Raw genomic sequence first — 11856 nt, 5'->3', positions numbered from 1 at the left:
TTCTTACTACTTTTTCAACATCAGCACTGGTCACTTAGATAGTCGATCCTATAGTCTTGAATTCATTTCATTTCTTAGCAAACATAGACTGACTTAGAAGATTTCTTTGATCATTAACTGTCCCCACTTTCATCAACTTGAAACATACATATATGTAGGGAACACAAACGTGGCCACACTTCATAAAAAGCAAATAGCTGGCACAATTTCACTCAAATGTTTCAAAAAACTTGCGAAATGAAAAATGAAATAATGGAATGGATGACGATGGATAAATTAATAACTAGTGTGTCCATTGGAATGAAATTTTCTTTCATCCGAGCACCATAGCACGACTTCCAATAAAATTTTGACAATCATTTGAGCAGACGATTTATTGTAACCGTGCTGACGGTAGAGACACCTAACGGAGGAACAACCCCATGACGTTTTGTCTTTTCTTTTGATTTTTTAATTTGTTGCTGCAGCAACAATTATATTGTTCGGAACACGACCTTTTTAAACAGGAGCCTGCAGCTTTCTGGTGAAGGTTTGACTGTAAAAAGATTGGGTGACATTGAGAGTTCAGCGGAATATCGACTAAACCACAGGTCCGCACGCTGTTAATGTACCGGGAAAATAAATGAAATAGCATTTCACTAATTGATGCAAGTAGAGCAAGAAAGATGTTTCTTTGGTAACACTATTTATTGTATCGCCATAGTAATAATATACGGTAGAAAGACCAAAGGTTTAAAATTTCCACGGAAGGAAACCGCAGGTCCCTCCGACCGCCGGACTCCGTCTCAATGATGTCGGTATGTTTTTCAAAAAACATTTGCCCTGATGAAAACTAAACGCATTACATCTACTTTCGCTGATGCAAAGTCTGCCACAATTCTCCCCAGCTGTAACCTGATTGGATACATCGTGACCAGTGAAATCACAGCCCAAGTGCCACTGGACACCACCTTCGCCGACATGCCAAACTTCGTCGGGCGTTCTCGACGCCCATGGACCAAGATCCATCCGAGGAATGGAGGTCGAATCACAATTCACGATAGGGTTCCTGTAACACGTAAAAGTGAATCGAGTCAAGTCTTTGTCGGGGGAATTAAACAATATATCAGTACTTACAATCCAGATACAGATTTGAATAGTAACGGCTGAACAGTTTGAATGTTGCTGTTGTCACAGATGATACGGGCCCAACTGATTTTACGAATTTCCTGCAACTGACCTAAACCATTTGTTAGTCACTATTTTTAAACCGGTAATAATACAAAATGAAACTTGCTTTCGGTGAACGAGCCAGACTGCCCGCCAAGATCGTAAAAGAAACGATCGCCCTGTTTCAGTTTTAAAAACTGGTCGGCGATGATACACTGGAAAGTGGGGCCTACCAACGCCCCAGCTGCCGGGCGTTCCGAAATACCTGCGATGTAAAAGTCGATATCGTCCACAGAGGCGTACACGGACTTGAATTGGTCAACAATCTGTCGTTCAAAAGTGAGGAAAATGATTCAGTAAAATTATACAATTCAAAGTTTTCTTTCTGTTTAGTTTACCCCTTGAGGAATGTGATCTTTAAGGTCGTCAAAGTTTTTCGCTCGCGGAAGGCCACAGAGAACGCGATATTCATTGTAGCCAGGTATACCTACATAACAGGTAAATAATAATTAATATTAAACCTCGTTTTAAATGGAAGAGGTTTACCGTGATCACGGCCTCGTTGAATGTTGAGAGAAACTAAATCAAGTCCGAAACCTTTGCCTTCCTCTTCGAACAAGTGATTGGTCAGCTAATGAAACCCAAAAATTATTATTTTTTTTAAATGGTTGAAATTCGTTAATACATAAAAAATTAACAATTTACCTCCTCGGTGACGATATTGTCAACACTTTGATTGGGTTGAGTCGCTAATCCGATGAGGAACTTGTCGACATTGCCGGGCGTGTACACCATTTGCGTTTTGAAAAAGTGATTGCGTAAATTTATCGAGTCGGTGAGTTTCCTATTGTGATTGTACAATCTAAAAAATAATAATAATATTAAATAATAAATTAACACGAAATTACAATTTTCTTTTTTTTTAAACTTATTACATCAAATAGATTATTAACTTACTCGTGTTTGCCTTGGACCAGAGAATGGCCGAAACGAAAAGCAACAGTTGCAAATTCATTCACAATGGAAGGATTCACATTAGGATCGTAATCGTTGCTGAATCCTTCCTTGAGCGTCAACAGACCGAGTTCCACCATTTTAGCTCGGCCAAGGATGATGGGCAGCCACTCGTTGTAGGTAATGTGCTGCATTTGAGCAATTAGAATGCGTCTAGCCTCTTGATAGAGATGCTCACCATCCCTGTGCGGATTCTGAGCAGCCAGCTCGCCCACAAGTTTGTTGTGCTGACGCATTAGGATCGTTTGAGTGACGGCCAATTCGGGAATTTCGCTCGCTCGTGGATCGCCAGCGTCAAAACACTTGACGTGTGATGGCGGATCGATTCCGGACAGGGTTTTGGACAACGTACAAGGAGCAGTAAATTCATCGTCAGCCGGAAGCAAGTCAAACTGGTGATGGCCGGTAGGGAATTTCCAAAAGTGGGTCACCCTCAAGTGGCCCTGATTGACAGTCGACCGCAAATCTTTGGCTTTTTTCTCGTCCGAACCGTAAACTTGCGAGGCGTCTAAAAAATGGGTGTTGTCGTTCATCTATTGCGGAATTCAATCAAGTTCAAGCCACAGTTCAATCCGTTGAGTATGTTTTGAGTATATTTCACTGACCTGTTCGACGTAACCCAATTTGCAATCGGCTCTTCGTGCCGGAGCTGAGCGGACAAACGTCATGCAACGGCGACCGAATCTGGAGAAAAACGGATCGTTTGACGGGATGTCGATGGGTAGGCATTCCGGATGGACGTTCCTACTGTCAAGGAATTGACCGTCGGGCGCACAGCATTCGATGTCCTTTAAATCATCTTGAAAAAGCGAACAAATCATTGCAAATTCGTTGCTCTTTTGAACGCCGGAAATTAAATCACAAACCCATTTTAGATGCAACAGTTTGAGTTATGTCGTGATCCGTAAATTGGCCGAATTGCGTGACCCAGTAGCTGTTGGATTGCGGGTGATTGAGGTTGTCCCTTACCACGGTTGCGGATACCAAACGAGGACTGGAATTATTCGATTCATCAACTGTTTATCATTGTTTCAATAAAAATAAAACATTCTGCTGGTTATACCTGGGCAGTTCTCCTCCGTTCTTGGCCCGTCGCGGAAGTCGGATGCCTATCAAGGTACACCAAGGATTAATAAAAGAATTGAGAGTAGATTTTGTTGAAATATAATTCTTACCATTGGCATAATCTGGGGAGAGAATGCGTTGGAGTTGGGTGCGTGATTGGCCCCAGGTCGATTGCTTAATATTGTTACACGATCCATCCGGTGTTCGATAAGGTGAAGTCACTGCCTTACAGACGGGTGGAGGTGGACACTGAACGCTGATCTGGCTTAAAACAGAGGCCACATCTTTCGGCTTAACTCCAAATCTAAAATATTTTAAAAGAAGTAGATGAAGAACGATGGCTGAAATGAGTTGTTTATCGAAATGATTTAATTTTTCCAACCTTTTGACGATATCGTCGGCTATAAAAGTTTCCTGCAGAGCCCCGAAATTGATTTTCTGTGTCTCGGGAGTCGTGTGGGAGACGAGTGAGAACAGGGCAGAAGAAGAGCCGGGACGGACGACGATGTTGTTGTCTACTAGACGGACTTCCGTGTCGCGCATTGTCTGGAATTGCAATTTACTCGTCTCGAGGGCCGACTTGAGTTGAGATTTAATTTTGGATATCAATTCTTTGTTCAAAGAAGGTACGGCCATGGACTGCATAAAAACTCCTCTAGTGCGCCCTAATTTAGAATTCGAGTAACAACAAAATTATACTGAAATTGAATTAAAATGAACAAACTGTTATTGGGTAGATCGGGACAACAGGTTCCTTGGCCATTATTAGCCAATTTGCAGGAAGTTCCTGGAGTTTTCAGTACGACGTCGTACCACAGGGAGCAATCTACATTGGGTCGGCAACTAGCCGACAAACCGCCGACATTCGGGCAAGAGTTGACTGCTGCGGGTTGGTTGCTGTTGAAATCTCGCCACGAGATAAATCCACACGCTCCGCCGTTGACGGCCATACGGGATGTCGATAGCGGGGCATTTTTTATGTAACAAAATTGGCCGTCAAAACGAAAGTGGTTGCATTTGGGATTAGCCAGGCAGACGCCGCCACACTTTTCTCCGGTACTTTTACTTCGTTCAATGTCGTGACCCCAGAAATCGCAATTGGCAAGCCATCTGATGCCACTTTTATCGCTGTTCCAATGGTCTCTCCCTGACAGATTCAAATTCAACCATAAGTAATTAAGTACGACGAAATTATATCATGGAAAAATAACATTTATTACCCGATTCGAATTTCCAGGGTATAAATCCGCACGATCCCTCTCTGGTATTCGTTACTGGAAAGTCTATCGTGGTAATATCTTTCAGGAAACAAAATCCATCGGGAGAGAAACGAAAGTGAGTACATTTAGGGCTGGCGATACAGAGACTGCCACAGTTTTCTCCTGGACTGGCTATGCGGCCAATGTCGTGACCAGGAAAGTCGCAGTTCATTCGCCATTTGATTTCCCTGTCTCCAGTGTTCCAATTTTGCCCGTTTGCAAATTGAGACACAACGCTCAAAAGAACCAGAACAATCTGGAATACTGGAGTATTCTGCATAATGGAAAACATGGATTTATTTTAATTGCCTGTATTGGATATTTGCAAATGTTTGCACTAAATTGTAAGTCTTAAAGTTTAGGTTTTTATTTCTATTTCTTACCGCAGTTTCCATGACTGAAATCGACGCTGTTGTGAAGACAAATGTGAGCATTACCGAAATGTTGTGGGTTGTCCCCTTCACATTCGATAGTGATTTGATCGAAGAAATGGTTCAAATTCATTTTATCAGTCAGCGCCATACAGAGGAAATCAGTTTCCTACAGAATTGTGGGATTCAACCTGGTTTCCAGGAAACCTGAAAATGAAAATTTACCGAAATCAAGATTCTGTGGCTATAAACGAATGCTGTAGCAATATAGAAATAACCGCTCGTTTCCTTTCGCTAAATGCATTTTCATTTTCCAATCTATTGCCCAAGTATTTGTTTGCCTTGCCACATGCAGCCCTAGATAAGAAAGCTGAAATTTGAAAATAAAAATAATGAAACAATAATTGAGGTTCCGACTTATCGTAAATTAAAACAATTTTAGTTATGGATCCAATTGAATTTTGCACGGAACTAACTTGCCATTTTCCTGCTGTGGTATTGACGAAATTTGCTGTCGAACTTGATGAAGTTGAATCGCAAGATCCAAAAACTTATATCAAGCAAAAGCAAGCAAACGCAGAAGTGATGATTAATAAATGTCACGTCACGACACGAATCTGGAATTAGAAAGGTAGACGCTGAATTCTAACCATATTTTTGGCAATGTCAATTCAAGTTCACATAGAATAAAACCACACCCTGACACAAAAGCAGTATCAGCCGGAAATGGATAGAGCCAACAGACAGCCATGGAGAGAGAGATAGAAGGAAGAACAGGTTTCATAGCCCAAAAGAATAATCAAATCTAGTAGATGCGGAAGAGGCAAACATTGTTTTCTTTCATTTTTTTCGACAGTAAAGAGTAAAGACCTTGCTAGCGGCGCAAACGTCAGCAACTGAAAATCGCCTGTGGTATATAAAGGCCCTGGTGTCTCTTAGATTTTCGTTAATTCCACTTCGAATTCCACCAGCTCCCAATCTCTTAAGCGAATCGACATGAAGATCTACGTAAGTTTTTAACCTCTTCTCTTAAAGATAATTTCAATCGACTCATCATTTGAATTTTTCGTATCAGATTCTCGCAGTGCTTTTGGGTGTGGTTTGCTTTGCATCCGCTCAGCAGAACCCAACTGGATGGAACTACAATCCTTACCTCTACTTCCCTTACTCCGCTCTCAGCCCACCAGCACAGGAGACGGCGGAAGTAGCCGCCGCAAGGGCTTCTCACTTGGCCGCTCACGCTGCTGCCGCTCGTGGCAGACGATCGATTCCCGACAGTCCCGAAGTCTGGGCCGCTAAAGTCGAACATTACCGCGCCTACGCCGCCGCCGCCGCTGCCAACGGTGTTGTTTCTACCCTCCCAACTCTTTACACAAATGAAGTTGCTGCTGCTCGTGCCGCACACTTTGCCGCTCACGCCGCTGCCGCCGCCCGTGGCAAACGATCCGTCGCAGATGCCCCCGATGTGGCCGCTGCCAAACTCGAACACATCCGCGCTCACGCCGCCGCTGCCGCCGCTAATGGAGTCGTTTCCAGCCTTCGCTATTTGGAACCCGTTGCCGTTTGGGGACCCCCACAGCCCGTCCAGGACACCCCGGAAGTCGCCGCTGCCCGTGCTGCCCATATGGCCGCTCTGGCTGCCGCCCGTGGTAAACGATCCGTTCAAGACACTCCCGAAGTGATGGCCGCCACCATCGAGCATTACCGCGCCTACAACGCCGCCGCAACCGCCAACGGATTTCCCATGACTTTACTCCCGGCCCGTTATGCCAACATGCCGTTCGGTATGCCCCAACCCGTTCAGGAAACTGCCGAGGTCGCCGCTGCCCGTCGCGCTCACATGGCCGCTCTCGCTCACGCCACTGCCCGAGGTTAATCAACATCACAGATCTGAAACATGTCTATAGATATGGCTGTGCCAGCTATCAGTCGCAATGTACACACCTGAATTATCTTCTCAATACCGATTCATTTCGAAATTGAACAAAAATAAACCGAACGCTTCTTTTCATAAAATGGACGTTGATGTTTTCAATGGGAAATTCTGATAACTAACCGCAATTCTGAGGTAAGACTCATACAAAGGGTGTTTACTGTTTAGTGAAGTAGAATTTTATACAAAAGGAGAATATGACCAGATCATTACCAATTTGCCATCAATCTTTTTACCATTTCTACATATCTCTTTACTTTTACTGCAGCGACCTGACGAACGCGTTAATTAATTCGTGAGCATTTCGTTTGCAATAACCGGCAATTACCACATAATCTTGAAAAATAAATTGGAATTAAAAAAAGAGGTTAATAAAATGATCATCAAGGCCCTAATTATCGTTCAAAGTCATCAAAACAAAACTGAATCATTACACAATACACACCCACAATTATAAATCACTCGTTGATTCATTTGATTGCATTACACATCAAAATTAAACTTTATGATGTAGGGCCTTAATCACAATACTTTTACTGTTTCATCGTATTGAATTTTGAATCACTTACCTGGTTTTGGTGCTTATCTGGTCTGGTGCTGGTGGTCTGGTGCTGTGACATTCTGCTCCAAGACGAAACTCTTCTTGGCCAGATCGGCCGGTTCTAAAAACTCAAATCTTTTGGATTGCAAAAGAAAGTAATGATCAATAAAGTTCACTTCGTGTGGCTTAGAATTATGAGAAACGACCATTTCAACAACACAACCGATTCACATCAAAAGTCGACAACGACACTCACATGGCCGCTCTCGCTGCTGCCCGAGGTTATTAAATAGCATCACAGATCTGATTGTAAAATGTCTGTGTCAGCTAGTCACAAGTACACACCTGAATTATCTTTCCAAGACCAATTCATTTCGAAATTGAACAATGATAAACCGAACTTCTTTTCTAGAATGGAGGTTAATGTTTCCTTTGAGTAATTGGGAGAACTAACTGCAACTTTGAAGTGAATTCATAAAGGGTATTTTAGTTACGTAGAATCTCATAAATTACATAAGCAGAGTACTGCCATTAACACAGCATTTTTCAATTTCTCTTTACTGCAGCGACCTGAAGAACGTGTTACTTTGTGGGCATTTCATTTGTCATGACAAAGTGCTCTCCATAAACAAATTAAAGTTAAAATGCATGATTATAGAATGTTAATTATCACCGAGGTCCAGAGTTATTCAAAATTGATTACACCATAAACTGATAGAGGTAACAGAATAATAGCTGTAATCCGCAAATACACGTCGATTGCACATGCACTACTTAAATGAATTTCTTTGTAGTTGGGCCATTAATCACTAAGAATCAAAAATCGTACTAAATTCGTCACCAATAACTTGCCATTGTTTGTGGTGTGGGTCTCATCCCGTTTGACTTTCTACTCCACAACAAATTCAATGGAATTAAACATCGCCGAACTCAAAAAGTTACATCACGCAAAAGTAGACACCCGTGATTATCAGTACATTTTCATCTCACGAGGGTCTTGAATTATAAAAATGAGAGACGCAAACATTTCAATTTCACCAGTACGTCCGATTCCCACCAAACGTCGACAAAGACTAAACTGTTACTCTTTTCGTCTTTTCTTTGAAAAAATTTGGCGCCAATCGGCGGCCATCATGGATTGATTTCGCACCCTTCCTCCTGTCGTCTTGGCGGCCATCATGGAATCTTTTCTTACCCTTCCCTTCGTCCCTGTGGCGGCCATCATGGATCGTTTTCGCATCCTTCCTCTTACCAGAAATGGTTCCCTAAAATTCCGCAGCGATCGCTAGTAGCAGAGCTATAGATACCTGGTCAGTTCATGGCTGTGTTGGCTTCCCTATCCCGGTTTCAGGGTAAACGTAAGCCGATTTTCAGGGGGTTCTAGGGCGGAGCTTGTCAGAAGTTGTGAAGTGGTAAAAATGAGACAGCGCCATCTAGTGATAAGACGTTGACTTTCAAATAATACTTTCGGCGGCCATTTTCGTGTATTACGTGAAAGAAGCCTAACCATAATTTCTGTAAAAATGGTTGGCAGGTGTGCTGTTCCTGGTTGTAAATCAACATATTTCAAAGGAAATAAAAAAGAAAACGAGGTTACCCTGTTTGCAATTCCTAAAACTTCATTATCAAAATGGCGAGAACTAATTCCATGTAGTAATTTGACGAGCACCTCACATAATTGCTCCCGTCATTTTAACGAAAGTGACTTTCAAACAGGGATTGAAATTTTGAACGTGTTCCATCCTTTCAAACGTAGGATTCTTAACGCTGGAGCAATGCCCTGGAAACCAACATTTTCTGTTAAATGGTAGTGATATTGTATGTTCTGTACAATCTGTAATGCACAGAAACCGAACCATTTTCATTTTAGATACATCTAGTCAACAATTGCTGATTACTTCAAAGAGCGATTCAGTGGTGCTCGACAGCTACCACCAAAGCTGTCCAATATCATTGCATTATTTCTTGCCAAAGCTGCAGCCATCGTTCGAGATCCTTCTCACCCAATGTACCGTGCAATCAATAACTTTCTACTGGTATGTTCCTGTTAATTGATTGCAATTTCCTTCTCGTTTAAAACTTAAACGCCATTCCTTTCATTGTTTCTAGGTAAAATCGGCTATGGATGTGACCCAAGTTCCCGAATTTTTCGTCATGCTTCATAACACTGAACTACCTGAACAGAGGTCGCTTCAAAGGAGTTTTTTACTCAGCCTTCTTCGAAAAGTCGTCAGGACTATTTAGTGTGTGCTCGAAGAAGAGTCTTTCGAATCCTTCTCTCCTTGCAGCCATCCAATCTATTGTCCGACAAAACTGATAAGGTTATTTTTTTAGCAATTGAATTTTAGTTTGAGATTTCATCGAGACATTTTTCTTTATTTGATTTACAGCGGCTCATACTTGAAGTCGTACAATCTTCACTTCAGAATTCAACCATTACCTATGACTTGATTCAACATCGTGGCCTTATCATGTGGCTTGACAGCCTCTTGCTGACCGACACCGTTGCAGATGAAGCTAGTCAGATGGTGTCGGTGGTGACGACAATGTGTGACACGCTCTACACTCACATGCTGAAGAAGAGAGAGTCGAAAGAAAAGGACGACGAAGAAGCTATTGCAAAACTTGAACAGGAGGTCGAAATGATGGAAGCCGAAGACGAAGATACCGCCGACAAAACCACTAACAAACCCAAGATGCAGAATGCTAAAATCAGTAGCAGAAAACCTATTTGGAATTTACTTCCTATGCAGCAACAAGTTATTGCTCCCTGGATCATGTGTGAGCTAATGCAGTTGATGGTAAAAGTGTGGCATGTACTCTATGAAGCTGAGCCAAACTATGCTACGTTTAACAAATACGCCCGAGTATTATGCTCCGTCGCTTCACACATTCACGAATCCAAAAGCATCATTCAAGCAGCTCAGGAGAAGGATTTGAAGACCGTCCGGTTTGTTACCCCTCCCTGCATGCTGAATGTTAAATTGATGCGACAGCTCGTTGAAGTCTCATCCCGCTTTGTGAGTAATCTTCCCGATCTAAAGGATCATTTGGCAGTAGTTGAAAGTTCCAAAAAGAAATCCTCGGCTTGCCCAACAGAACTTAGTCGAAACTGGGAACGAAGACACAGGTATATGCGAGAACTTATGGACCAAGAAGAGACAAATGTTTCAACCAGATATAATGTGCACAAATTATTGTCTTTAGCTGAATGTGGTGTTTGAAATAACAATGACAATGTTGTTTGCATACAAGGAGAACCTCGTGATACGATTTCTTTTATTTTTCATATCCACTACATCATATCTTTGCCATTTGATGTACATATTTGTTTCCCACTATAACGCAGCCAACTTAAATTTCTAGACGGGTTGTTTAAGGAGAGTGGTGTAACGTTTAATCTTTGATGCCAAACTCATGTCGATGTAGCGATCTCCAAGGACAACTACAAGTCCACCAACAATGGAGGGATCCACCTTGGTTGAAATCTTGAGACTGTCCTTTCTGCAAGAATCCAGAAAGAGCGGCAGTAACCTCTTTCAATGTAGCAGCATCCAAGGCCTTGATATAAGAATAGATTTTTTTAAACATGTAATTGTTTAATTTTTTTTAGATTTATATTTTACCTTGGCTGAGGTGACCTCACATACAACTTAACCTCTGAATGCAGCCATCATGTTAAAGAAATGGCCAGTGACAACATCCAATTTGTTAAGTCTTCCATTCTCAGCAAGGAGTTCTGTAATCATAGCCATATGAATAACAATTAGAATAAAGTGAAAACCAATAGAAAATAAAAACTTACCAAGGAAGTTGCCTGTAACAGCACTCATTTTCAATTTCTTGGCAACTGAAATAAGAGCATCTTTCTTAAGTGATCTCTTCAAAGTGGGGTTGGCAATGAATTCTGCCAAACGAGAATCTTTGGCGATAGTTGCATGAAAGTCCTTCAACTCGCTTTCAACTTTGTCCAAAGATTTCTGTTTGGAAGCAGCAGAGTAGAGTGCTGAGGCATAGCGACCATACAACCCAAAAACTTGGACTGGAGCCTATAACAATTACACAATTAGGTTAAAATGTACCTGTACCACACTCACATGATTTACCTTCACCAACTGCTGGGATGATGAACTGGTGCTGAAGTTACGAGCCTAATAGTTGGAAAGTAAAAACATTCATTGAAAATAGTACAACATTTTATAAATTACGGCAAATTAATTTAGGATTGTGCGAAAACAACCGGCTATTCAAAATCGAATATAAATTCGGCTTGAAACTTAGAGGTTTGACAGTTGGATATTTCTACCTTTTTATTATGGAAAACCTTTTATTATTGTTTTTCACTTCTTGTAGAAAAGTAAGCTGTGATTGGCCAATGAGTTTTTCATAGACCCTTCCTGATTGGCTGGCTTCACGTAGTAGCTGACACACTCACTAGAGGCGCTCATCCATTTTTCCCAATCGGCTTACGTTTACCCTGAAACCGGGATAGGGAAGCCAACACAGCCATGAACTGACCAGGTA

At 41.8% G+C, this 11856-nt stretch overlaps 3 protein-coding genes and 1 pseudogene across 4 annotated transcripts; 2 read left to right on the top strand and 2 right to left on the bottom strand.

Moving 5' to 3' along the window:
• Nucleotides 1-668: 668 nt before the first annotated feature.
• Nucleotides 669-7724, bottom strand: LOC124196999 (peroxidase-like). Of its 2 annotated transcripts, none has more exons than XM_046592255.1 (18): nt 7361-7724; nt 5335-5475; nt 5137-5228; nt 4871-5065; nt 4449-4761; nt 3953-4375; nt 3611-3893; nt 3339-3532; nt 3227-3272; nt 3030-3157; nt 2769-2962; nt 2107-2696; nt 1855-2011; nt 1696-1780; nt 1548-1636; nt 1277-1475; nt 1117-1219; nt 669-1048 (listed from the first exon to the last, which is right to left on the bottom strand). In XM_046592255.1, exons 4-18 carry the CDS (start codon nt 4919-4921, stop codon nt 733-735), a joined length of 3171 nt encoding a protein of 1056 aa, XP_046448211.1. In that variant the 5' UTR covers nt 4922-5065; nt 5137-5228; nt 5335-5475; nt 7361-7724; the 3' UTR covers nt 669-732. The 2 variants fall into 2 exon arrangements, with proteins under 2 accessions (XP_046448211.1, XP_046448210.1); XM_046592254.1 differs by having other exon boundaries at nt 5339-5475.
• On the top strand, nt 5755-6874 carry LOC124197000 (pupal cuticle protein-like). The gene is made up of 2 exons (XM_046592257.1): nt 5755-5866; nt 5934-6874. Exons 1-2 carry the CDS (start codon nt 5855-5857, stop codon nt 6732-6734), a joined length of 813 nt encoding a protein of 270 aa, XP_046448213.1. The 5' UTR covers nt 5755-5854; the 3' UTR covers nt 6735-6874.
• A 1044-nt stretch (nt 7725-8768) lies between the features above and the next one.
• LOC124196994 lies at nt 8769-10600 on the top strand. Its single transcript, XM_046592250.1, has 4 exons — nt 8769-9139; nt 9203-9368; nt 9442-9653; nt 9723-10600. Exon 4 carries the CDS (start codon nt 9804-9806, stop codon nt 10554-10556), a length of 753 nt encoding a protein of 250 aa, XP_046448206.1. The 5' UTR covers nt 8769-9139; nt 9203-9368; nt 9442-9653; nt 9723-9803; the 3' UTR covers nt 10557-10600.
• LOC124197712 lies at nt 10573-11780 on the bottom strand (annotated as a pseudogene).
• Between the last annotated feature and the right edge of the window lie 76 nt (nt 11781-11856).

Source organism: Daphnia pulex, chromosome 7, assembly GCF_021134715.1.
Source record: "Daphnia pulex isolate KAP4 chromosome 7, ASM2113471v1".
In the NCBI taxonomy this organism is placed as follows: Eukaryota; Metazoa; Arthropoda; class Branchiopoda; order Diplostraca; family Daphniidae; genus Daphnia; species Daphnia pulex.
This window is presented reverse-complemented; position numbering and strand designations above follow the sequence as displayed.